The 26,329-nt window shown below is 43.1% G+C and overlaps 1 protein-coding gene across 1 annotated transcript; it reads left to right on the forward strand.

Moving 5' to 3' along the window:
- The first annotated feature begins 352 nt into the window (after positions 1-352).
- Positions 353-24,197, forward strand: LOC116661598 (zinc finger protein 268-like). Its single transcript, XM_032474104.1, has 6 exons — positions 353-491; positions 875-956; positions 5,431-5,631; positions 14,080-14,206; positions 14,498-14,584; positions 20,079-24,197. The coding sequence occupies exons 2-6, from the start codon at positions 924-926 to the stop codon at positions 21,425-21,427; spliced, it is 1,797 nt and encodes a 598-aa protein (XP_032329995.1). The 5' UTR covers positions 353-491; positions 875-923; the 3' UTR covers positions 21,428-24,197.
- The last annotated feature ends 2,132 nt before the right edge of the window (positions 24,198-26,329 follow it).

The following is a 26,329-nucleotide window of genomic DNA, read 5'->3' on the forward strand; positions in this document are numbered from 1 at the left end:
CTCCACACGCCCTCCTCCCCGACCCTCCCCCGCAAAGTAGGAAGAGAACGCCACTCCTGTTTTTCTGGAAAATAAATTTAATTTTCGTAAAAATGTCATTTACATAACGCAATGAATCTTTGCGTTATTAAATTGTAATTTCGAGCTTCTACCATTCGGAAAGCAGGGACCTCAGCACACTTTTAACTCAATTTATTCCCCTCCCGAGATGCGCTCCCTCCGTCGGTTTTCTGATTCTCGGGGTTGGTTTAGTGCCCGCGCGCAGGTTGGGGCCCGGGAGCCTGCGCTTCGCGCCGCAGCGCCCCCTTCCGGCAGCGCTCGGCTGGAGCCGCCCGGCGCCGGGGGAGCGCCCGCAGAGGCTTCTGGGAGTGGTAGTTCGCCCCGCCCTCGCGTCGCACTGACGCATTTCCTGCGCGTCGCTGGCGGCAGCCATCAGCTCGGCACTGGCGGGGAGAGCCTCGTTCGGCGGACGGCGTCCTCTTCCCGTCACGGTGAGCTCAGCTGGACTGGGCTGGCCTCGTAGCCCCCGCGGGCCGTCCCCGAAGCACCCGGAACGGGCGCCGCCACGTCAGGAGCGAGGACCGAGCGGGTCTGGTTGCGGTTCCCGGCGCTGCGCACGCAGGGACTGGAGGAGCCGCTGGCGGGAGACCCTCCAGTTTCCAGGCGGCGGGACGGTGCCGACTAGTCTGGGTCCCCCTCTTCCGCCCTGACCCGATCGCGTGTGTGTTGGTGGGCGGAGGCGGGGAACCCCACGGCTGCTTGAGGGAAGGAGGCTCAGGCGTGGGGCGGGCAGGTGCCGGGCCCCTCCTGCGGGGGCGCGGGGGCGCGCGGGCGCGGGGAGACCTGTGCCCTCACGTTCTCGCTCCTCCTGCAGCCGTGTGGTCCCGCCACCCCCCGCAGGGCGCGCCCAGCTGGCCGTGGGGATGGCCACCCGGGTCCGGACCGCTGCCGTGTGGGTGAGTAGGGGTTTTAAGGTTTTCCTCTCGTGTCTGAAAAACTCCCTCGACGCCGATATGTGCTCATTGCGTCTCTTGTAGGGTCGGAGCTTGCCTGGAGTTTCCTCTCCTCACCCCGCTTCCAAGCCGCTGGGCCACCTTTAGATGACATTAGGCCGTCCGGATGTGCTTCTAGTCACCCACCTGTTAATTTACTCCTTCCTTCAGTCTCGTTTCTGCCAATTCTGTACCTTGAACCTTGAGTTAAAGAAGGGGTAATCATCTTCCAATTTCTTCCACACGTATTTTCTTAATTTTTTCTTTCTGTGTCTCAGATTTGGGGGCCTCATTTGGGGAGTTGTGCAGTTGTTTATTTGCTTAATTAACAGTTTTTATTGTCTTTTGTTGGCTGGATCCTGGGCAGGTGCTAAGGGTACAAAGAAAAGTAGTTGTTGCCTTCGGAGAGCAGTGGTCTGGTGGGCACAGTGACACTTTAGGGGTCCCTCTGTGAGCACACTGTGGACGGGGGCGGGGACACACAGCACAGGGTCGGTTTTGGAAGGTTGGACACCCCCAGGAAATGCTTCAGAGATTAACGGGAGAGTCTTAAGCTGAGATTTGAAGGGTGAGTGAGGTGAACAAGGGACTGGAGGTCAGCCTAGGAAAAGGAAGCAGCGTGCAGATTTGCAGGGCTTGAAGCGAAGCGCTCTAGTATGTTGGTGAACGTTGAACGCTCTACGGTTGCTGAAAAGTGAAAGAATGGAGAGAGGTTTGTAGGTGATGAGGGTGGTGGAATGTGTATTAAGAAATGAGGCCAGAGCTACAGGCAGAAACCAGATCATAAAGGGCTTTGAGGATCATGTTAAAAACTTAGATCATATTCTCTCGAGGAGAAAGACCTATTGACACGTTTCCCAGGATTTTTGGAGGGGAGAGGGGAGGTAATTAGGTTCATTTATTTATTTAACAGAGCTACTGGGGTACAGGACCTCATGCATGCTAAGCATTCGCTCTACCACTGGGGTATATACACCCTCCTCCCCGGCCTCCCAGGGATTCTTTTTTGCCTTAGAGTCTGTTTTATCTTCATACAACTGTAGGAGCCTCCCTCTGAGTAATTGCTGGTTATGTCTTTTTCTTTAGCTTTTGACCTTTTTGGATCTTAATATTTTAGACGTGTTTTTGAAAAATCACATCATTGCTTTTTTTAAAAAAGTCAGTCTGTCAGTCTTTGTGTCTAAATGGAGCATTTTCTTAACTTTTTTTTATTGAGTTATAGTTATTTTACAATGTGTTAAACTCCAGTGTAGAGCACAATTTTTCCGTTATACGTGAACATACATATATTCATTGTCACATTTTTTTCCCTGTGAGCTACCACAAGATCTTGTATATATTTCCCTGTGCTGTACAGTATGATCTTGTTTATGTATTCTACACTTTGAAATCCCAGTCTGTCCCTTCCCACCCCCGCCCCTTTGGCAACCACAAGTTTGTATTCTATGTCTATGAGTCTGTTTCTGTTTTGTATTTATGTTTTGGGGTTTTTTTTAGAGTCCACATATGAGCGATCTCATATGGTATTTTTCTTTCTCTTTCTGGCTTACTTCACTTAGAATAACATTCTGCAGGAACATCCACGTTGCTGCAAATGGCATTATGTTGTCGGTTTTTGTGGCTGAGTAGTATTCCATTGCATAAATGTACCACATCTTCTTTACCCAGTCGTCTGTTGATGGACATTTAGGCTGTTTCCATGTCTTGGCTGTTGTAAATAGTGCTGCTATGAACATTGGGGTGCAGGTGTCATTTTGAAGTAGGGTTCCTTCTGGATATAAGCCCAGGAGTGGGATTCCTGGGTCATATGGTAAGTCTATTCCTAGTCTTTTGAGGAATCTCCACACTGTTTTCCATAGTGGCTGCACCAAACTGCATTCCCACCAGCAGTATAGGAGGGTTCCCTTTTCTCCACAGCCTCTCCAGCATTTGTCATTTGTGGACTTTTAAATGACGGCCATTCTGACTGGTGTGAGATGATAGCTCATTGTAGTTTTGATTTGCATTTCTCTGATAATTAGTGATATTGAGCATTTTTTCATGTGCCTATTGATCATTTGTATTTCTTCCTTGGAGAATTGCTTGTTTAGGTCTTTTGCCCGTTTTTGGATTGGGTTTTTTTTTTTTTTTTTCTTATTAAGTCATATTTGCTGCTTATATATTCTGGAGATCAAGCCTTTGTCGGTTTCATAACTGGAGCATTTTGTTATGATTAATGTGATGACTGATAGGTTTGAGAGAGAAAAGGGAGGAGAGAGAGGATGAATGAGAAGGGGATCTGGGGTTCTGCTTTATTGGGGTCGGATTGGGGGGTTGCAGGTTCATTGTTTATCGGTGAATTTAAAATATAAGGTGAGAATTAAGACATAGGAAGGGGAGAGTAGGGTCACTCAAGCAAGCGATTTTCGGCCCCCAGACTGTCTCCGATGGATCCTCAGGGTGGGGTGGCTGGGCTCTTCCTCAAGTTGTGTAGCAGCTGTGTGCATCCAAGACAGATGTCCTTGACGTCAGAGGCTTTCTGTACAGTCAGGCACTTGCATTACAGTCAAAAACAGCTCATTGTGAGGCAGCTATACTACAAACGTTCATCACCTAGTAGCATTTTTCGGTACTTCATTCCTTTTTATGGCTACATAGGGTACCTTTGTTGGTAGAGACCATGTTTTGTTTATCCATTCCACCATTCAGAGATGTTTGGGCTGTTTCCAGTTTTTGGCTATGATGAATAATGCTGTCACAAACATTTCTGTGTAAATGTTTCTATGGACGTAGGTTTTTAATTCTCCTGAGCGGATACCTAGGAGTGGGATTGCTGGGTAATTCAGTAATTCTGGGTTTAAGAATTTGAGGAGCTGCCAAGCTGGGTCCGAAGCGGTGGCGCCAGGTTACATTCCCACCAGCCATGCACGAGGCTTCCCCTTGCATCTCTCCCTCACGTGCTGGATACCTTGGTCCTTAGTAACGGTAACGTAACTGTCATGTCCTGTAGCATACATGCAATGGTTGTAAGGTAACAGTTTTGTTTTTTTAACTGCTAACAGGGAGACTAAGTAAAGTTCAGTATGTCTTTGTAGCTCATTTTATCCAAAGAATACAGTTAAATACCACACATTAAGGTCAGTTAAAAAAAGTATTGTCTCTTGTAGTTTTGTTTCCAGTCGGAAAAACAAATGTATCTGTTGACATTTATTTTCAACTTCAGGGATTGCCTGCCTCCTTTTGGGTCATGTGAAATATTTAGGTGATAATTAAAAGTAGAAAATGTAAATGGTGCCTTCACACAAGCCTCTGTCCCTCCTGCTCTGTTCTTCCTTCCCCCGGAGGTGACCGTTTTTCAGTTCCTGGTTCATCTTCTCAGGGATTCTTTTGTAAATAGAAGCAGACATACATGTACACACGCCCCCGACCTGACTCTACGCTAAGCCTCATCAGGAAGCCTTTTTCTGCCTCTGACCCCATGTCCCTTAGAGTCCAGTGTGCCTCGTCTTCCTTGTATCTCTCCCATTTTTACTTTGTGTATTTTGTTGTTAAAATGGTTTCTGGAAAGAGCTTCCTCTGGACCCTTCCCTCTGACCAACTCGTACTTCTGTCTCCTCCCTTTCTCTCCTTTCCCACGTTCTCTGAATCGCCGTTCTCTCGTCTCCCTCTCTGCCCGGATCTCCTTTCTCGCTCCTGTGCTGAGCAGTTTCCCTCCCCTCCCGGCGGCTCTCCCTCACAGTGAAGACCCATCGTTCCTCCGACCTTCGTGTTCCTCGGGGACCCAGCACCCTTAGTGCCCTCAGCACCCTTGGGGACACTTCTCTTAGTCACTTGCAGCTCTGGGCTGACGGGCTCAGGTTCCCCTCGGGAGGCCCCCTCCTGTCGGGGGTGCCTACTTAGTGGTGACTTGGGGGACCTGCAGCGTGCTGGAGATCTGCCACCTGGGTCCGTTTGTCTGTCTGTGGCCATCTCTGGGCTTTTTCTTTTCCTCTTCTTGGAGGCCTCTTCTGTTTTTATTGGGAGATTCAAAAACGACCCTGCTGCCTTGCTCTCCTCCTGCTCTCATCATGTTAGCAATGAAAAGACTCAGAGAGGTGAAGTGAATTGTTCTTGGACGTCAGCTATCGAGAGAAGCGACCTGCTGGAACGCAGACTGACTATCTCATTCAAAAGCTGTTCCTTGCGGTCTCCTGCCGACAGTAGGGCTATTTGCTTCCTGAAAGCTTGGGGGCTGCTGCACTTTCGGGGCTTCTGGGGGCCTGTGCAGAGTCTGGGAGGGGGGACTTGTCTGTGCGATGGGTCCCCCGTTTCCCTTCACCCTCACTCCTGCCCCTCAGCAGCACTGACCACAGTCTGCGGAACCCGCAGCCAAGCCTCGTATGTTCACCCACAAAGGGGACCAAGGCTGGGGCCCAGACAAAATGTGTTTGCTAAAGTGAGCTTGCTCTTGGGTCCACAGGTCCCACCTCTCCGGGAACGAGACAGTCCGTGCGGTGGGATTAGAAAGCTCCAAGGCAAGGAATCCATCCTGGGTCCTGGGACCCCTGACCAGAGGCCCGTCCCTGGAGGAGCCTGGCAGAGGCGCCAGAGTCCCGGGACAGAGCAGCTCCTCAGGTGGCTGTGTGTTTCTCAAGACCAGCTGAAAACCAGCGATGCTTGGGTGAGCTGCTTTTTTCTTTCCACATCTTGCCTGTGTCTGTTTTTGGTGGGGAGGGGGCTGGGGATTCTTAGGAGGGAGAGTTAAATTAACTTCAGATCGTGTGAGATCTGTTTCCTGGTGTCCCCAGACTCAATTTTCAGCTGCTTCTCCGCTCCCCAGAATTACTCTTTTAATGGATGTTGTTTTGTTTACAAAATGTGTACTGTTTTTGCTGTGCGTGCGTTTCTGTGTGTGTGGGTGGCATGCACGTGTGAGTCCTGCTGTACTGCTTTTATTTCTCATCTTCGTAGACTCCCCAGCTTATCCTGCACTTGCCTCACAGTCTGCGCCGACTTTTTTTTTATATTTCTGCTTTTTTTCCTCTGCATTTTTTTTGGGGGGGAGGGGGTAATTAGGTTTATTTATTTACTCATTATATTTTTTTAGTGGAGGTTCTGAGGATGGAACCCAGGACCTCATGCGTGCTAGGCATGTGCTCTACTGCTGAGTCGCACCCTCCCCGGTCTCCTCTGACTCTCAATTGTTGTTCTTTTCCATTTGAGCCATCCTGGCGTGGTGGGACCCCGTACAGCTTTGCTTCGCATTTCCTGCTGGCTAAAGAGGTGGTTTTTGGACATTTGTTACCTTTTGTGGATGTTTTCTGTCTTACTGACTTAAAGGAGGTCTTCATATTCTGGAAGCTTATTAGTAATGCTGAATTTCAGGCCCCACCTCAGTCCTGTCATATCAGACTCCACATTTCAGCAGGATTCAGTGATTCATGCACGTTGACGTTTAAAGCAAGCTCGGTATCAGATCCATATTCAAATTTTATGTGAGGTGCTTCCCTTACATCCAGTATTTTGTTAGGACAGTTTTCAAACATGCCACAGTTGAAGGACTTTACAGTGACCATCTGTATACTCACCTTTAACATCTTACTATATACTTACTTTATCGCATGTTCCATCTTTCCGTCCATCTATGCATCTATTAACCCACCTGATTTTTGGTGCATTTCTTATATTTCAGACATCAGCATGCCTCCCTCTAAATACTTCACGATGCATAGCACTAACTCTTGTTCAGTATTTCCTTGCAAGTTGGGTTTTTTTTTTCCTGTCTTGCCTTTTCATTCTATTAATGCTGGTTTTTTTTTTTCATCTTTTTTGGGGGGTGGTAATTAGGCTTACTTATTTATATTTATTTATTTTATTTTTAATGGATGGACTGGAGATTGAACGCAGGACCTCATGCATGCTAAGCACACGCTAAGCACACGCTCTACCCTCCCTTCCAGTGCTGTCTTTTGATGAATAGCTATTTCTCATTTTAACTTAATTCGGTTTACACATTTTTTTGCTTTTATTATTAGTGCTTTTTCTAAGAACTCTTTTCTTACTCAGTGCTTATGAAGAAATTTTTTTGTTCACATTTACCATTCACATTTAGGCTCACAGACATCTAGAATTAATTTTTTTTTTGGTGATTTAAGCGTCCAGATTTACTTTTTTCATAAAGTTGTCTAACTGCCCCAGTCTCACTGAAGTGGTTGACCTCTGCCTGTGACTCTGCAGTGCCACCGTGTCGTATGTCAGGTGTCCATAAACCATACTTATGGTTTGGTTTCAGAACTCTTTATTCTGTTCCATCTCCTCCTCTTCTGTCCTTAGGCCAATGTCACACTGTCCTTATTTGGTAATGAGTCTTGCTATCCACATACTTCTAGTTCTGGGTGATTTTGAAAGCTGCCAGCAGTCACATGTGGGTCCTTGCGTAGACATGTGTTCTCAGAGCAGTTGGTTAAGTACCCAGGAGCAGGATTGCTGGGTTACATGGCGATTCTATGGTTAGGTTTGTGAAAAACCATCCTCCAACGTGGCTGTGCAGTTGTGCATTCCCGCCAGCAGAGAGTGAGAACCCCTGTTGTTCCTCGCCCTGACCAGTGCTGGGGAGCATCAGGTTGTTAAAAATTTTGCCTAATCTATTAGATGTGAGGTGCTGTTTTATTGTGGTTTTCAGTTGCTTTTCCCTAATGGACAGCTAGTGTTACTGATTATTTTTTCACATGTTTTATTCTCTGTGGATCTTTGGTGAAGTATCTGCCCAGGGCTTTCCCCCATTTTTCAGCCAGGTGGTTTTCTTGTTACTGATCAAGAGTTCTTTGTTATCCTCGATTTCAGTCCCTCATAAAAAATGTGATTTGCCAATATTTTCTCTCCGTCTCTGGTTTGTTTTTTCATTTCCATAATACGAACTTCCACAGGGCAAAATATTTTACCTTTGATAATGTTTATTTTCTTAAATTTTTTTAAAAAGTCTTATAATAATCTGCTTTTATTCAACAACTTTGTGGCTTACCAAGATTTGAATTTTCTAAAATGGGTTTTGCTTTTGGTTTCGTATCTAAAATCTCATTACCCAAACCAAAGTGCTCAAATTAAAAAAAAAAACTTTCCTCTGGAACTTTTATAGTTTTAGCTTTGCATTTAAGTCTGTGACCCTTTTTTAGTTAATTTTTGTGTCAGGTGTGGGGTATGTGTTGAGGTTCACTTTTTTGCCTATGGATGTGCAAGTCTGTGCTGTGCCAGCACCACTTGTTGAAAAGATTATCCTTTCTCCATTGAATTGCTGGTGTCTTTGTAGGGGGAAAAAAAGAGATTCAAGAGACAGTGTTTATGTGGGTCTATTTCTAGGCTCTCTCTTTTGTTCCTTTGATCGTTGTGTCTAATCTTTCACCAGTACCCCCACCTGGATTGTGTAGGAAGTCTTAGAGTGCGCTAGTGGGGGTGTGGTACCTTTGTTCTTCTTCAGAATTGTTTTGGCTACTCCAGTTTTTTGCTTTTCCATATTAATTATAGAAGAGCTTGTGGATAGCTATAAAAAAAAAAAAGCTTGTAAGGACTTTGATTGGAATTTCATCGAATCTATGAAGCGAATTAGGGAGAATTTACATCTTAGCAATACTGAGTTTTCCAATCCACAAACACCCTGTACCTTTCCACTTTTTTAGATCTTTGATTTTTTTAAACCACTGTTTGTAGTTTTATGCATTCATGTTCTGCACTTGTATTTTCTTTTCTCACCTGCACCATTTTAAGTAACAATTCAGTGGGTTTAAATACATTCATGAAGTTGGCAGTCATAACCACCACCCATCTCCACAGCACTCCTCCTCTTGTAAAACTGAAGCTCTGTACCCATTAAACAATAACTCCCAGTTTTCACGTTCCCACTCCCCGCCCCTGTAACCACCATCCTACTTTCTGTCTCTAGGATTTTGACTACTCTAGATAGCTCATGTAAGTGGACTCATACAGTAGTTGTCTTTTTGTGGCTGGCTTATTATTTGACATAATGTCCACAGGGTTAATGCATGTTATAGCACATTGCAGGACTTCCTTTTTAAGGCTGAACACTGATTCGCTTATGTATCTACCACCGTTTGCTTACCCATTCATCCATCGACGGACTCTTAGATTGCCTCTGCGTTTTAGCTACCGTGAATAATAATGCTGCTTCTGTGAACGTGGATGTACAGATATCTCTTTAAGACCCCACTTCCTTTGGGGATATACCCAGAAGTGGAATTGCTGGACCACATGGTAATTCTAATTTTTTATTTTTTGAGGAGCCACCATGCTGTTTTCCACAGCAACCGCACCGTGTTGTATCCCCACCAACAGCGCACAGGTGTGCTACTTAGTCCACATCCTCGCCAACCCTTGTGATTTTCAGCCTAACTGGTGTGAGGTGGAAAGCTCGTTATAGTTTTCATTTGCATTTCCCTTATGATTAGTGATGTTCAGCATCTTCATGTGCTTATTGGCCTTTTGTGTATCTTCTTTGGAGAAATGTCTATTCCGGTCCTCTGACCACTTTTGAATAGGCTGGCTTTTTTGGTTGAGTTTTGGTTCTCTATATACCCCTGGCCTTCAAAACCAGTTGTCCTGGGGTCTCCTCCTCTTTGCAATGCTGGAACCCGAGCTGGGCAGCCTGATGTGGGGCTTAGAGTTCTCACTCCTGTGGGAGGGCCTCTGCGACTTAACAGATCTTCAGCTTGTGGGTCGCCCACCCGAGAGGTATGGGGCCCGATTATATTGTGAGCACCCCCCTCCTACTGTCCTGCCGTGGTTCCCTCTTCATGTTTCCAGTTGCAAAAGATCTTTTTTGCTAGGTTCCAGTCTTTTTTCGATGGTTGTTTAGCATTCAGTTGTGGTTTTGTTGTAGTTGCGAGGAGAGGCAAGCTCGTGGTCCTACCTCTCCGTCATCTTGACCGGAAATCCCTTTTTCAAGATTCTTTAGGCTCCTCAGGGTTCCTTGAGCTTTCATAGGTATTTTAGTTTTTATGCATCGCAGAAAACATCATTGGAATTTTATTAGGGACTGCATTGAGTTTGTAGATCATTTTGGGTAGTATTGACATGTTATTAAGGAAAATAACATTTATGTTTATTTCTGTCTCTTTAATTTCACTTAGTACTATTTTTAGTTTTCATTCTACAAGTCATTTAACTACATGGTTAAGTTACTACTTTGTGATGCAGTTTTAAATGGACTCGTTTTCATAATTTGCTTTTCGGATTGATCATTATTAGTGTATAGAAATGGAACTGATTTTGGTGTTTTGACTTTGAATCCTGCTGTTTGCTGAATTCATTTGTTGTAACTGGTTTTGTGTTTTTTTTTTTTTTTTTTTTTTTAGATCTTTAAGGTTTTCTACAATAGGATCATTTTGTCCATGAACAGAGAGAATTTTACTCCCTGTTTCCTAAGCTGGATGCCTTTTATTTCTTCTTGTTCAGTTGCTCTGGCTAGAATCTCCAGCACTATGTTGAATAGAAATGGTAAAAGCAGGCATCCTTGCCTTGTTCCTGATCTTTGAGGAAGAGTTTTCAGTCTTTCACCATTGAGAATGCTATTCACTGAGTTTTTATTATCTTGACGTGCTTTCCTTCTATCCCTACTTTATTGAGTGTTTTTATCATGAAAAGTTGCTCAGATCTGTCAAATGCTTTTTTTTGCATCAGTTGAGATAGTCATTTTTTTAACTTCATTCTGTTAATGTGGTGTATCACACCGAGGGATTTTCAAATGTTGAGCCATCCTTGCATTCCAGGAATAAATCCCATTGGTCATGGTGTGTAATCTTCTTAATAAGCTGCTGAATTTGATGTGTTGTTGTTGTATTGAGGATTTTTGCATCTATTTCATAAGGAGTGCTAGTCTTTAGTCGTTTCCTTGCAGTATCCTTGTCTGGCTTTGCTATCAGGGTAATCCTGGTCTTACAGAATGGATTAGGAAGTGTTCCCTCCTCTTTAGTTTTTTGTAAAAACTTGAGAAAGATCAATGTTAGTACTTCTTTAAATGTTTGATAAAATTCACCAGTGAAGCCTTGGCTTTTCTATTTTGGGGAAATTTTTTTTACTACAGACTCAATCTCCTAGTTACAGTTCCTTTCAAATTTTCTATTTCTTTGTGATGTAATGTTGATTGAAAGGCAAATGGAATTTACGCATTTCAACTAGGTTATCCAGTTTCTTGGCACACAGTTTTTCATAGTCCTTTCAGATAATCATTTTTGAGTCTGAACTAATCATTACTGATTTCCCCACTGTCGTTTCTGATTTTAGTAATTCAGATCTTCTTTTTTTTTCTTAGTCCATTTATCTGAAGGTTTATCAATTTTGTTGATCTCTTTAAAGAACTAAGCTATGGTTTCATTGATTTTTTTTCCTATTTTTCTAGTCTCTATTTTGTTTATCTGTATCTAATCTATATTATTTCCTTTCTGTTGCTATTTTTGTGTTTAGTTTGGTTTTTTCCCATTTCCTTAACTTGTAGAGTTAGATTGTTGGTTTGAGATGTGTCTTGTTTTAAATATAATTATTTATAACTGTAAGCTTTTTCCTCAACACTGCTTTTGCAGCATCCTATCAGTTTTGTTCTGTTTTGTTTTCATTCATGTCCAAGTGTTTACTAATTTCCATTTTGATTTCTTTGATCTGTTGGTTAATACTGTGTTGTTTAATTTTTTTTTAAAGTTTGTGAATTTTCCTTTCCCCCCACTTTTTTAGTGATGCTTAACTTGATCCTTTGTGGCCAGGGAAGATACTTTGTATAATATTTATCTTTTAAATCTATTGAGACTTAATTTGTAGCCTAACATTACGATCTGTCCTGGAAAATATCTCATGTGTACTTGAGAAGAATGTGTCTGTTGTTGGTTAGAGTTTTCTGTATATGTCTGTTAGAACTAATGAGTTTATTTAAGTTCTGTTTCCTTATTTTCTGTCTGATTGTTCCATCCATGTTTGAGAGTGGAATGTTGAAGTCTCCTATTATTATTGTAAAACTATTTCTTCTTTCAGTTCTGTCAGATTTTGCTTCATGTATTTTTACGATCTATTATTAGGTATAACTATTTATAATTGTCAGTCTTCTTGCTGTATTAAACTGTAATAACCTGTAATTTCCTTCTTTGTCTCTTATAATCTCTTTTGATTTGTCTGATGTTAGTGTGGCCACCCCTGCTCTCTTTTGGTTACTGCTTGCATGGAATATCTCTGTTCATCCTTTCATTTCCAGTCTGTTTGTGTCTTTGGGTCTAAAATGAGTTTCTCATAGACAGCATATATTGGGTCATGTTTTTTAATCCATTCTTCCAAACTCTGTCTTTTCACTGGGGAGTTTAGCTGATTTACACTTACAGTAATTACTCATAAGGAGAGGTTTATTTCTGTCATTTGCTCTTTGCTTTTTATATACCTTATAGCATTTTGGTCATTCAATTCCTGCATTACTGTCTTTTGTGATTAGTTGAATTATTGTAGTGGACTATCTAAATTCCTTTTTCATTTGCTTTCATGTAAGTTTTATAACTATTTTCTTTGTGGTTGCCATAGGATTATATTTAACTTCCTAAAGTTATAGCATTCTGACTTGAATTTATACCAGCTTAACTCCAAAAACATACAGACACTATGCTCCTTTGGGGCTCTGTCCCACCCCTTTTGGTTGTTGACGTCACACAATTACATCTTTATACGTTGTGTGCTCTGAAACATAAAACAATAGTTATTTCAAAAGCATTAGTCTTTTCTAATTATGTAGAAAAGAAAATGTAGAGTTACAAATCAAAGTTAAAATAACAACTACCATTAATTATTGCCCAGATGTTACCTTTATTAGATGTTTCTTTAGGCAGCTTCAAGGTATTCTCTAGTGTCCTTTTTCACTTTTATTTTTTTAAAGGATGAGACAGATTTATAGAACGGTATCCAAGCACACATTTTGCTTGCTTTGTTTTTCACGAGGGGGAGGTAATTAGATTTATTCATTTATTTCTGTTTGGAGGAGGTACTGGGGATTGAAGCCAGGACGTCTTGAGTGCTGAGCATGCGCTCTGCCACTTGCGCTGTACTCCCCCTCTAGGGTCCTTTTGTTTCACCTGCGGGACTCCCTTGAGCATTTCTTGCAGAGCAAGTCTAGTGGTAGCAAACTTACTTTGTTTCTCTGGTGATGTCTTAATTTTACCTCACTTTTGAAGGACAGTTTTGTCAGGTGTAGGAGTCTTGGCTCACAGTTATTTTGTTTTAGCTCTTTGAGTGTATGGGTTCATTGCCTTTTGGTCTCTGATCTTCTGATGAGAAATCAGCTTATACTCTTACTGAGCAGCCCTTTTGTGTGACAAGTCATTTGTCTTCTGATGCTTTCATGGTTTTGCCTTTGTAGAAAATTTGATTATATCATGTCTCAGTTTTGGGAGTCTGCTGAGCTTCTTGGATGTTTATATTCATGTCTTTCATCACATTTGAAATTTCATTTTCAAATTTGGTGTTGTCAGTTTTTGAAAATTTTAGCCATTCTAGGTGTGTATGATGTCTGGCCGTTTTAATTTGCAGCTCCTTAAGGATATATGATGTTGAGCATCGAGTCATGTGCTTATTTGCCATCCGTGCATCTTCACGTTCAGATCTTTTGCCCCACAAAGTGGTGGCTACTTACATCCGTTGCCTTTTTTTATTCCTCCAAATTTTCACAAGTCTTCTCTTCCATGGCAGCTCCTACCGGCCCCTTTCTCAACTCAGTTGACACTTCTCGGCAGCGCTGCCCGTTCCTCTGTTCTGCCCATGTTCTCTGCAGGTTCTTTTATCTGAGCTTCTTTACTCCCTGTTGCATTTTTGTGTATTTAAGTTTGCTTTCCTCTGCCATGCTGAACACTTCTTGCAGGCATGACTGCCTTGCATCCATTTTTATATCACCTACACCTAATTGAATACCTGGCACATGGTATTTGCATTTGTTTAACGAAAGGTTAACTGATTTAATGCATATAGATGGAATGCTTTCAATAAATTTTTGCTTTTCTCACAAAACAACATGTGAAGAATGGCCACCCTTGGCAGCCTTTTGTTTATGAGAACTGAGTAAAATAATTTGACATTGGACGGGAATATGCTGTTCCAGGGACCGCTGTCATTCATGGACGTGTTTGTGGACTTTACCTGGGAGGAGTGGCGGCTGCTGGACCCAGCTCAGAAGCACCTGTACAGGAGTGTGATGTTGGAGAACTGTAACAACCTGGCGTCCCTGGGTGAGTGCTGCCTCCCTGGAAAGAGGGTATGGAATCTCCAGCGTCCCCTTCTTGGTTGCTGAGAGCCAGGGGACTTCTGTAAAATGTTTGGTGTTTCTGTGCTTGTATTTAGAGACCAGGTTTTCTTATTCTCCCTTTGGCGTCACATTATGCTGGCTGAATGGTGTTTACTGAGCCAGAGTGCCCAAGGGCAGCTTCACCGTGCTGCCTCTGAACCGAGTCTCCCCATTCTTGAGAATTCCTGGATCCTGGGCAATCTTGGCCAGGTTGTGTGTGATTTTCCACTCACAGGGCACCAGCACACCAGACCCAGTGCCGTTTTCCAGTTGGAGCAAGAAGAGCTGTGGATGATGCAGATCCCAAGCCAGGGCCATGCAGGTGAGTGAGCAGGACACGGAGTGCTTTTCCTCCGTGCCCAGACCTGGGCTGAGTTCTGACGTGACGCTCCCTTCGGGTTTGTACTTCTGTCTCGTTTTAACTATCCTGTCTTCGTTACTCCCCTCTCTGGCCGTCTCAGCTTCCTTCTTACGTTCCCGTGGTAATAGACTCATTTCATTGTGCATTGAAGCAAGTGTTCCCTGTTTACTGCCCTCGGTATGACTTTCACACCCCTTCTCATTCCTGTTTTTTTAAAAAATGTCTTACGTTTATATTCAACAACCACAGTTCCAGTTTCCTTCTCCTTGGAACCTACTGATTAGGAGATACCACCCCTTCCGTGTCTCCTTGCTGACCACCTTGCCACCATGCTCTCCTGCCTGAGCCACTCCCTGCCCTGTTACTCAGGTCACCCCACTGAGCCCCTCTCACGCTGCATCACAAAGGGCTCAGCCTCCTCATGGTTTACTGGCCCCTCTTGCTCTCCCCTCTGAGTCCAGAGGGGTCTTTTCTTATATTCTCCAGTTTCCTCGTATGTTGGAAGTTCAAAAGACTTCCATTCTGAAGATTTAAGCTCTTTTTTCTCTGTCGGTGACCGACAGCCCTGTCCCTCTTTCGTCTGCCCTTTGGTACTGGATTCAGTCAGTGCCCAGGGCATCTTTTCTGCATGTGCCACCCCCTTATCTCACTTTCAGAAAGTGGAATTGGAATGTCTCTCCCACTGCCCCATCACTATATGGGAACGTCCTCTCACCTTTCTGATGGCTGGTTCCTCTGTGCTCCTGGCTTTTCTCCTGGCACTGGGGTGTCAGCTTAAATCTCCTTTGTACACACTTCTCTTCACTAGTCTTGCCGTAATATGGTACTGTTTTGGTCCTTTAAAAAGAAGTCTTTTAAGGCCTCCGTCTTCTCCATTCTCACCCCAGACGAGGTCAGCATTACTTCATTTCTTGATTGTTCTACTTGTTAGCCAGGTTCATCCCTTTTCCTCCTACACTCCTAGTTCACTTTGGTGTTACTGTCAGACGTTTCCCTCTGCACCTGTGTGTTCTGTCATGAGCATGAGAGAGTAAATCAGCAGTTAATCTTGTATCGTTAGGATTGTTGCAGGTGCAAATTTTTTTTATTAATCCAAGTCAGCCTATTTAAGCAAAAGTGATTTATTACCGTACATTGCAGAGCGTCCTGAAGTGGGGCACCTGTGGGGTAACTAAATCCCCAGAGGTCTCTCTCTGCCTTGTCATCTAAGGGCATCAGTATTTTCCTCAGATTTCCTCCCTCATGGCCATCAGATGGCTGTCACAGTTCCAGCCGACACCTGCAGCTGTACCTGTGGCCAGTGGAGTAAGGAAGACTGTGTCTTCCCACATAAGCCTGTTTCCCAGGCAGTAAAATCTGCTCCAGGAGGCCCCGCAGACTCCCCGTGCTCGTTAGGCCGGGCTGTGATCACACACACTTGTCTGAAGGAGACGCTGGTGAGGGGAGTGGAAGCACCCCTGCTGGCTCAGGAGAAGCACACGTCACCTCCAAGGGGGCCGGCGTGGAGGTGGGTCCCCATGTGCCCGCCTGAAGTGCGCGGATGAGGTGGGAAGCAAAGGCCAGGCTCGGCTGCCCAGGAAGGGGCAGGAGAGCTGCTGGGCAGGCGGCACTGCCCTCCTCCATCTGCCTCCTTAGCCACGTCGCGTCCAGTCGCACCCTTCCTTCCATCCACCCATCTTCAAAACCATTCTGCCACTCCTGCCCTCATGCTTGTCCTGTGTAAGTGCAAGTGTAGGGTCCCTGTTGGTAATCAGACCTGGTGGTGGTTCTCTGTGGTCTGGGGATCGCTAACTAAAGGTAAGTGATCCACGTACGGCCAACCAGACAGATGGAGTGGCAGAGAGAGGTGTGGGGCGGGTGCAACAGGAACGCTGTTCTGGGAGAGCAGCAACAGTGGGCACCACAGAGAAGCCACTGGTTTGCTGTGCGTGGGGCCCCTGGTTGGGCAGACTGTGGCCTAGTGAGCCCTTGGTTCTGCTCTCTGAGCTTAATTTCCTTTTCCGCTGTCTCCTGTGGCTAAACTCAAGATGGGCCACGGCCAGTAATAGTGATTAACACAGGCCTGAATCGTGTTCGAATCGTCTGTAACCTTGTGAACTCCTGCCTCCTGCTCTCTGGCTCCGCTGTTCCTTCCTTGTTCCTTAGTTTGTTGTGCTGCTCCTTGAGACACCAGCAGTGACCTCATTTTCTGCAGTTATTGAACTTTGCAAGTCTTCAGGGACAACACTGACATGCAAACATTCGAGCAGGTCTGACTCGAGGGCACAGATTAATTACTCACTGGCCTGTGTTCTTCTTCTGGAAATAGTTCTGACTTTAAGACCATGTGATAGACAGTTATACTCCCTCCGAAGCCATTGTCATAGTCGAACAGGCTCATGTCCATTGCTCAGTGCATCCAAGGCGGGTACTGCCCCAGCTGGGAATCAGTGTTTGGGAAAATACAGTTTGGAGCTTGTGTGCAAAATGAATGAGCGTTCAGGTTTAGGATGTAGTGAAACTTGGAGTGCGGTGTTAAGATCCTGTGATGTGCTGTCTTCAAACCTGGCTGCTGCTGTGCTCCCTGAATACCCTTTTCTGTCCATTCCTTGGTCAGCAGGTTCCTTTGGGACATCTGGGCCGACTCTCCGCATTCTCTCTGTAGTCAGCCTCCAAGTATTTGTCACTGTGCCTGAGGGCGTAGGCCTGTGTCTGGTTCCCTGTCCACTGGTACCTTTGCGTCGATGTTTAAACAGCATTCTGTCCACCTTGCCCCCTGTGTTTTTCATTCCCCCAGAGAAAAACCGTTTTCATCTCTCTTAGCTCCTTCTTCTGGCATTTACCTCCATGCTTTCTGAATAACCAGCTTCTGCTACTGCACCTTCACTCTCTCCTCTAGTTACTCAGTAGGAAGGGTAGAGATTTAATTCTCTCTCATGCTCCTTCCTCAGACTCCCCAGGATACACACGCTGCCTGGTCCCAGACCCTCATCGTCCTAATCGTACTTGTGGTTAGATCAGTCTTCAGTTTTTACGTCTTTACGACTGTAATTTCTGTTCATGGGTAAATCATGCAGGTGCACGATGGTTAGTTTTTGTTCATAAATCATTTTTTCCTTGAGTTGTTTCATTTGCCTGCCCACCTTCCTCTGTTCTCATTAATGTTTTTATAATTAATTTAACAACAGATTGTTCTTCATATATCTGAATACTCTTTTGGTGTATTCGGCTCAATTGGTGATTCTGTCCATTTCACCCTCGTGGTGACAGCACTCCCGTGTCGTTTGACTTGCTCCAGTGAAACCTAATTTTTCTCAAGACGTGGCTGTACAATTATTACCCTGGAATCTCCTTTCAGATTTTATTGTCTGTTTTCATTGTGTCATCTTTTTTCTTGGTTTGTTTTCACAATAGCTGCCTGTGAAAGGGTGCATTTGGTATAAATTTTGAGACCTGTGCTCTGAAAATGTTTATACTTAACTCCTGAATGCTCTGTTTTCTCTCCTCTTGAGATGCTAATGAGAATTCAGATGCCATTCCAAATTTTGATCCGTTCTGTGAGGTTTTTTGTTTTTTTTTTCCTGGACCCTTGAGTAGCCACTGCTTATTGTCAGTCACCGTCATCACAGCGATGCTTCTTGGGAGTCTGTTTCCATCTGCTTGGGCGTCAGCGTAACTGCTCCCAGGAGGCGTGTGACTAGTCTGCAGCGTTTCCGCTGCTTCTCCTGGGCTGAGCGTGTTTGGCACGGAATAGGTATTCAGCCGCTGTTTGTTCAGTGAAAGTGATGCTCAGGGATCCCCGCCCACCTCTTTATAGTTTGCTCACTTTTCCTTGTGCCTTCTGAGGAAGGCATTATGCAAAATTTTACTTTTTATTTTTGTTTTTTTACTTTTTTAAAATTGAAGTGTAGTCAGTTTATAGTATTGTGTCAATTTCTCATGTACAGCATAATGTTTCAGTCATACATACACATTTGTTTTCATATTCTTTTTCATTATAGGTTGCTAGAAGATACTGAATACAGTTCCCTGTGCTATACACAGCAGGACCTTGTTGTTTATCTATTTTATATACAGTAGTTAGCACCTGTATATCTCAAACTCCCATTATATCCCTTCACCCTCCCTTTCCCTCTGGTAACCATAAGTTTTCTGTGTCTTTGAGTCTAATTCTGTCTTGTAAATAAGGTCATTTGTATCACATTTTAGATTCTAAATGTAAGTGGTATCATATGCTATTTTTCTTTCTCTTTTTGGCTTCCTTCATTTAGAGTGATGGTCTCCAGGTCCATTTATGTTGTTGCAATTGGCATTATTTTATTCTTTTTTTATGGCTGAGTAGTATTCCATTATATAAATAAACCATATCTTCTTTATCCAGTCGTCTGTTGATGGACATTTAAGTTGTTTTCATATCTTGGCTATGGTAAATAGTGCTGCTATGAACATTTGGGTGCATGTATCTTTTCGAATTAAAGTTCCCTCCAGATATATGCTCAGGAGTAGGGTTGCTGGATCATATGGTAAGTCTATTTTTAGTTTCTTAAGGAGTCTCCATGCTGTTTTCCATAGTGGCTGCAGCACACTGCATTCCCAGCAGCAGTGTAGGAGGGTTCCAGCATTTGTAGTTCATGGACTTTATAATGATGGCCATTCTGACCTACGTGAGGTGATACCTCATTGTAGTTTTGATTTGCAATTCTCTGATAATTAGCAATATTGAGCATTTTTCCATGTGTCTTTTGGCCGTTTGTAGGTCTTCATGGAGAAATGCTTCTTTTGGTCTTCTGCCCATTTTGGAATTGGGTTGTTTTTTTTTTTTGTTATTAAGTTGTATAAGCTGTTTGTATATTGTGGAAATGAAGCCCTTGTCAGTCTCATCATTTGCAAATATTTTCTCCCTTGCCATAGGCTGTCTTTTTATTTTGTTTATGGTTTTCTTTGTAGTGGAAAAGCTTGTAAGTTTAATTAGGTCCCAGTTTATTTTTGCTTTTATTTCTATTGCCTGGGTAGACTGCCCTAGGAGAACATTGTTAAGATTTATGTCAGAAAATATTTTGCCTGTGTTTTCTTCAGGAGGCTTACAGTGTCTTGTCCTATGTTGCAGTCTTTAAGCCGCTTTGAGGGTATTTGTGTGTGTGGTGTGCGGAAGTGTCCTGGCTCCGCCGATTCATGTTCACCTGCCCAGCTTTCCCATCACCAGTCACTGAAGAGACTATCTTTCCTCCATTGTATGTTCTTTCCTTCTTTGAAGACTGTATTTATTGTCAGTTCCTCATGCCTATTTTCATGTTTCGTTTTATTTTACCCAGAGCACAAGAGTTTGGGTACGCTTACACTTTAGATTTTATTTACATTCAGAACTGATACATGAAACTAAAAGAAAAACCTCACGACATGGCGTTTTTAAGGTCACTCTGTGCTATATACTAGGATCATGTTGCTATTTATGACATATGAGTATTTTCCTCTCTAGATGAAGTCCAGGAAATTGATGATCGTGTGGAATGGCATCAGGGAAGTCACGGCAAGCTGGGAAGCAGACCAGAAAGCTACCAGTGTACTGCGTTTGGAAGACTATCTCTTCATAGTACAAATTATGTTTCTTCAAGACAAGAACTTCATAAATGTGTTACACATGGAAAGAGTTTGAAATATATAGATTCTAGTAGTAATTATGCTGGGAAATATCCCAGTGGGTTTCATGATCTTAGGGAATCATTATTCCATTCTAAACATGAGCAAGCTGTTACTGGAAAAAAATACTGTGAAAATAGTGGATCTGGAAAAAATGTCAAAAGAGAGTCACAGCTCATATGCCAACAAATGCACGTGGCAGGAAAGCCCTTTGAATGCAGTTCCTGTAGGGAGGCCTTCAGCAGCAAGTCATGCCTTGTGGTGGATCAGCGAACTCCTGCAGAAGAAAACCCCTGCAGATGTAATGGATGTGGGAAAGACTTCAGCAGCAAGGCCTGCCTCGTTGTGCATCAGAGAACTCACACAGGAGAGACACTTCATGAGTGCAGTGAATGTGGGAAAACTTTCCGTTTCAGCTCACAACTCATCATACATCAGAGAATTCACACCGGGGAGAATCCCTGTGAGTGCTGTGAATGTGGAAAAGTCTTTGGTAGGAAAGACCAGCTCGTTTCACACCGGAGAACGCATTCAGGACAGAAACCCTATGGGTGTAATGAATGTGGGAAGGCTTTTGGTTTGAAGTCACAGCTCATGATACATCAGAGAACCCATACAGGAGAGAAACCCTATGAATGCAGTGAATGTCAGAAAGCCTTTAATACAAAGTCTAATCTTACGGTGCATCAGAGAACCCACTCGGGGGAGAAGCCCTATGGTTGTGGTGAGTGTGGGAAAACCTTTACCTTCAAGTCACAGCTCATTGTACACCAGGGGGCACACACTGGGGTAAAACACTATGGATGTAATCAGTGTGGAAAAGCCTTCAGTTTGAGTTCACAGCTCGTACATCAGAGAAGTCACACAGGAGTGAAACCTTACGTATGCAGTGAATGTGGGAAAGCTTTCAGGAGCAAGTCCTACCTCATTATACACGTGAGGACTCACACAGGAGAGAAACCGCACGAATGCAGTGAATGTGGGAAATCCTTCAGTTTCAGTTCACAACTCATTGTACATCAGAGAATTCACACAGGAGAAAACCCTTATGAATGTGAATGTGGGAAGACGTTTAATAGAAAATATCAGCTCATCTCTCATCAAAGAACTCATGCTGGGGAAAAACCTTATGGGTGCAGCAAATGTGGGAAAGCCTTTAGCAGCAAGTCCAACTCATTATACACATGAGAACTCATTCAGGGGAGAAACAATATGAATGTCACAGACGTGGGAAAGCCTTCATTTGGAAGTCACTACTCATTGTACATGAGTGAACGCATGAAGGGGAAAACCCGTATAAGTGCAGTCAGTGTGAGAAATCCTTCAGTGGAAAATACCGGCTCATTGTACATCAGAGGATGCACACAAGAGAGAAGCCCTACGAATGCAATGAGTGTGAAAAGGCCTTCATTAGGAAATCTCAGCCCGTTGTGCATCAGAGGACTCATTCAGCGTGGAGACCCTGTGGATGCAGTGGCTGTGGGAGAGCCTTTTGTTGGAAGTCACAGCTCATCACGCATCAGAGAATTCATGCAGATGAGAAATACGTTGGTGAGTTAAGTGTAAGAAACCATTTCTCAGGAAATTCCAGAAAATTCATATAGAAGAGAAACTCTATAAATGGAACCATCTCTGTACACCAGAAAACCCATCCTGAAGAGAAGCCTCGTGTGTTTACAGCACGTGGAAGGACATTCAGAGAAAGCTGTTTCCTCTGCACTCGAAAAACGTCACTACATGTCACAGGAACCCTGTGAAATCTGTGAACCCTGTGAAAGTTATCAGGAGGAAGTCATACCTTTAATCTTATGCAGGTGAAGAAATACACAAATGAAGTGAATGTCAGTAATTTTTTAATATGCCAGCATTTACAAGGGAAATTCCATAATGGAAATGAATATGGAATACAGTCTTTTGAAATTCATGATCTGTTAACCACTAGGATTTCAATGAGAAAATGTAAAACCATTGAATTTCAGGTATCAGAATCTCATGCCTTGGAGAAACCATGCTGTAAGTTAGGGAAATTCTTCATCTAGAAGTGATAAACTTGTAGCAGAATAGAGTGTAATTCATACTATATATGTCTACACACACGAAGATATATGAATGTTTCAAGTGGGGTAAATTCTCAGCAGGAAGGTTATATCACTATTACTTTGATTCATTCCTTTACAAGTAAGGGAAATTATGTTCCAGATGTTCCAAACTTTTAGGAAAAGATTGGAGAAAATATTCAAGTATCAATGATAAGCATGTTCGTAACAGAACATAAAGATTTTTGAAAGTGTGTAAATAAATAATCAGGGTAACAGGACTACATCGTAAGACCTACAGGGATACTCAGGTGTTCTGTTCCTCTCTGTACTATAAAATATGTTTCGTGTAGTTTGGCATTTTGCTTGTGAACACCACATTTGATAGAGAAATTTGCCAGGTAACAGTACCTCTTCTCAGGTATTTCTACTCTGGACAGCATCATTCTTATTAAGAAATACAACCTGTTACTATAACAATATGGCAGTAAAAATGCATCTCAGCACTTCCAGACTTTTCTGTTACTTTGTGCCCTTTGTAAGTGGGCGTGACAACTACCTCTTTAGTTACGTAATCAATGTAGTGCCTGTTTTATGTGGCTGTGTGCTAGAATCTGTTCTGTCATCACTGGTGAGAACACCGTGGTTTTCTTCAGGAGCGTCTACAGCGCGTGCAGTCACGACGGGACCCTCACCCACGTGGCCCAGAGCTGGCCGAGATGCTCCAGGATTTACATTTTTAATGGACCCCCTCCATACAGAAAAGAAAGCTTAGCTTTTGTTCTCTGGTGGCATCTTGCTGCAATTCTCAATTAATTCCTTCTATGTAGATTACCCAGAGTAGCTTTCATTACCGTCACTTTTTAATCCTAGTTCACCTCTCTTTCGCTTTGACGTACCTGGTGTCCTCTCAGTACATTGAGTGGTGCTCCTGCAATGTGCACCTGTAGCTGTAGACTCAGGGTGGTGGGAAATCATCCTGCTGATTGCTTATGTAGAGAGTCGGTGTTTTTTCACAACCACACCAGTTACCTTATGTGCATGAGCAGTAGTCTGGAAAGAGCTCGGACCCTGGAAAGTGGGTCAGGGCTACCTTGGAGGAATACGAGGATTCAAAACTGCAGGTATTTCTGAAACACCCACTGCTTCGTGCTCTTCACTTCAGCAGGGAATCCCGTTTCTTACCCATAGCAACTTTCTTTCTTGAAGGATATACTTAATGATTTTCTGAATGCCTGATCCTTGTGTGCTCAGCGCATAATGCAGGACCCAAAGTCAAGACACCGGGGCTGGAGAACGTTGATTCACAGAAGGGAAGAAGAGTCTTGCATAAGCAAAGAGTTTCAGATACTTGCTACAGTTAAACCTGGAAAATACTGTGTATGTTGCCCAGGTATTGCTATCCCAAGGAAGATACATACACATATTAAAGAAAGAATGAACACATACTGTGTTTCCTCTTCCCAGAGCCAGTTAGTTTAAAGCTTGCTGTATTGTGTGATGCAGACCCACCTACAGCCTTGCCCACTAGAAGCCAGAGATGTTAGCATAATGTTGAAGGTGTAAGTCAGATACTGTGTGAATGGATAATGCTGCATTGGGTCTGATCTTAAATGAAGTGGAAAAGTTACCAGATAAATGAAACTTAGCAGAAATGAATAGGTCTGTAGCCAGTAAACAAAATAGAAAAGTTAAAAACAGTCTCTGGCTTGAAAATCTACCTTGCTCCTCTAACTCTGCCCCAGCCCCGGAAGAGAAGGAGGTTCCAGCGATTTTCAGTAGGAGTAGATAATTTTCAGGAAAGCTAATTCTAACATTTTACAGTACTTCACAGAAAATAAGACATTTTGGAAAAAAATGATGAAGTCATTTGTGAACATATATTTAAAAATCCTAAATGGACTTACCACAAAAATGTATCTGATAATGTAGAGTTTTTATTTTTTAAAGTCATGATGTGTAGCAGGCCACTAGTAGTGAACCCAGTGTTTCTTCATGACTAACGGGATCGCTGCAATTTTCGTGATGTCTGTGTGCCCAGCTAAAAAGCTACATTTCTCCATCTTTGTTGTAGCTGAGTGTGATCACGCTATAAATTCTGAGCAATGAAATGGAAATAGAAGTTGCTGAGAGGGTATAATGGGAATGTTCTTCAGAAGGAAAACATACAGCTAGGGAGAGCTCTCCCAGTGTCCTTTCATCTTTCCTCTTTTTAACATGCAACACATCAGACGTTTGGAGACTCAGTAGCCATTGTAAAACCATCTTAGAATTCTTCTTGAGGATGGAAGCCATCTGCTAGAGTTGAGTAGAGAAATAAGAGTGTCTGGGCTCTCTGGTGATAATGGTGTGGCTGTGTCAGCCCCAGACGACCAAATCTGGGCACCTTCTTACACAAAAGAGACACGAGCGATCTTGTTCAAGGCATTGTTCGTTTTGATTGGGAGGAGATTTGGTTCTGTCGTGTGAAGCGGAATCTGATCCTAGTTGAGACATATTAGGATGTTTGAAAGATTGAATTAGAAATTCTTTATGTAAAATTAACCACTATACCAGAAGAAAGCCATATGAGTGTCTCACTACGTGTAGGTAAATCATTTGATGGACTGTAATACCCATGGATGATTTTAAATATTACTAAGTTGGAAATAGAAAGTAACTCCTTTAACTTTGTAGGGGATATGTTTAAAAAATGGTCAAATTTCTTGTTAGTGGTAAAACAGATACATACCATGAAATTAAGAAAATTAAAGAATGCTCATGACTTTTATTGAGCAGTGTAATGGCAGTTCTGGCCAATGTGTGATAACAAAAAGTTGTAAGGAATTAGGGGTTGGGACAGAAACAAAAGTCCTATTTTTTTGTAGGTAAGATTTTCGTTTAGAAAAACCAACATAAACTACAGGCAGATGTTTAAACTACAGGCTGTAACTCATAGGCATAGAATACAAACTTGTGGTTGCCAAGGGGGCAGGGGGTGGGGTGGGAAGGGACAGACTGGGACTTCAAAATGTAGACTAGATAAACAAGATTATACTGTATAGCACAGGGAAAGATATACAAGATCTTGTGGTAGCTCACAGTGAAAAAAAATGTGACAATGAGTATATGTATATTCATGTATAACTGAAAAATTGTGCTCTACACTGGAGTTTGATACAACGTTGTAAAATGACTATAACTCAATAAAAAATGTTTAAAATCTCAACAACAACAAAAAAAACAACTACAGGCTGTAAGGCAAGGAGATGTTTCACACGGCTCCGAGAGCTTGCGGCTTGGCCTTGAGCACAAGCACATCCCTACAGTTCCTTCGTACTCAGATCCCAGGCCCTGCTGAGGAAGACTTCCTGCCCTCCAAACGTCTGAAGGCAGTTTTGTGCTAAATCAATCAGAAGTTGCAACAAAGCTCGGACAGCTGAAACAGATCAGATTGATTGGGCCCCACCCTGTCTCCCAGCCTGAGAGCTGGCATTAGAACATACGTTCCCTTTTCTAGAAGTAAATATATAATCAGAGCAAAGAAAATGATCAGAACATTGTAAAATGACTGTAAGTCAATAAAAAATGTTAAACAAACAAAAAAACCAAAATGATCAGGAATGTGAATGATAAAAGCAGTGTTTCACCAAAGACAGCCTTAAATGGGCATGCCCATAACAACAAAGCCTCAAGGTCATGCAAAGACACGGCTAAAAGGAGAAATACACTCTACCAATTTAGGTGGACACTTCAGCGTTTCTTTCTCGGTAACATGACTTAGAGACCAAACTCAGCAAGGCTGTGGAAGGGCTGAATAACATCATCGGCAAACGACGTGGTGGACACGTCTAGAGCAGCCAACAGCAGAAAACACACTGTTTCCCGTTGCATGCGAGGCATTCGCCAATAGTTCATGTCCTCGCCCACTAATCTTAAAAATTTTTAAATAATTGAAATTGTACAAAATGTGTTCAGACTATAATGCAGTTTAACAAGACTCAATTGTAAAAAGAACAGGAAAATCTCAAAACACTTGGAAATTAAGCAACCCAATTCCAAATAATTCATGGGT

This window comes from Camelus ferus, chromosome 35 (genome assembly GCF_009834535.1).
Source record: "Camelus ferus isolate YT-003-E chromosome 35, BCGSAC_Cfer_1.0, whole genome shotgun sequence".
In the NCBI taxonomy this organism is placed as follows: Eukaryota; Metazoa; Chordata; class Mammalia; order Artiodactyla; family Camelidae; genus Camelus; species Camelus ferus.

What these genes read in the sequence shown, in the direction of transcription:
- LOC116661598 (XM_032474104.1), top strand. Translation starts at nt 924, where the DNA reads ATGGCCACCCGGGTCCGGACCGCTGCCGTGTGG. An exon ending in TCCGGACCGCTGCCGTGTGG is followed by an intron (nt 957 to 5,430) that starts GTGAGTAGGGGT and finishes TTGGGTCCACAG; the next exon opens with GTCCCACCTCTCCGGGAACG. An exon ending in TAACAACCTGGCGTCCCTGG is followed by an intron (nt 14,207 to 14,497) that starts GTGAGTGCTGCC and finishes TTCCACTCACAG; the next exon opens with GGCACCAGCACACCAGACCC.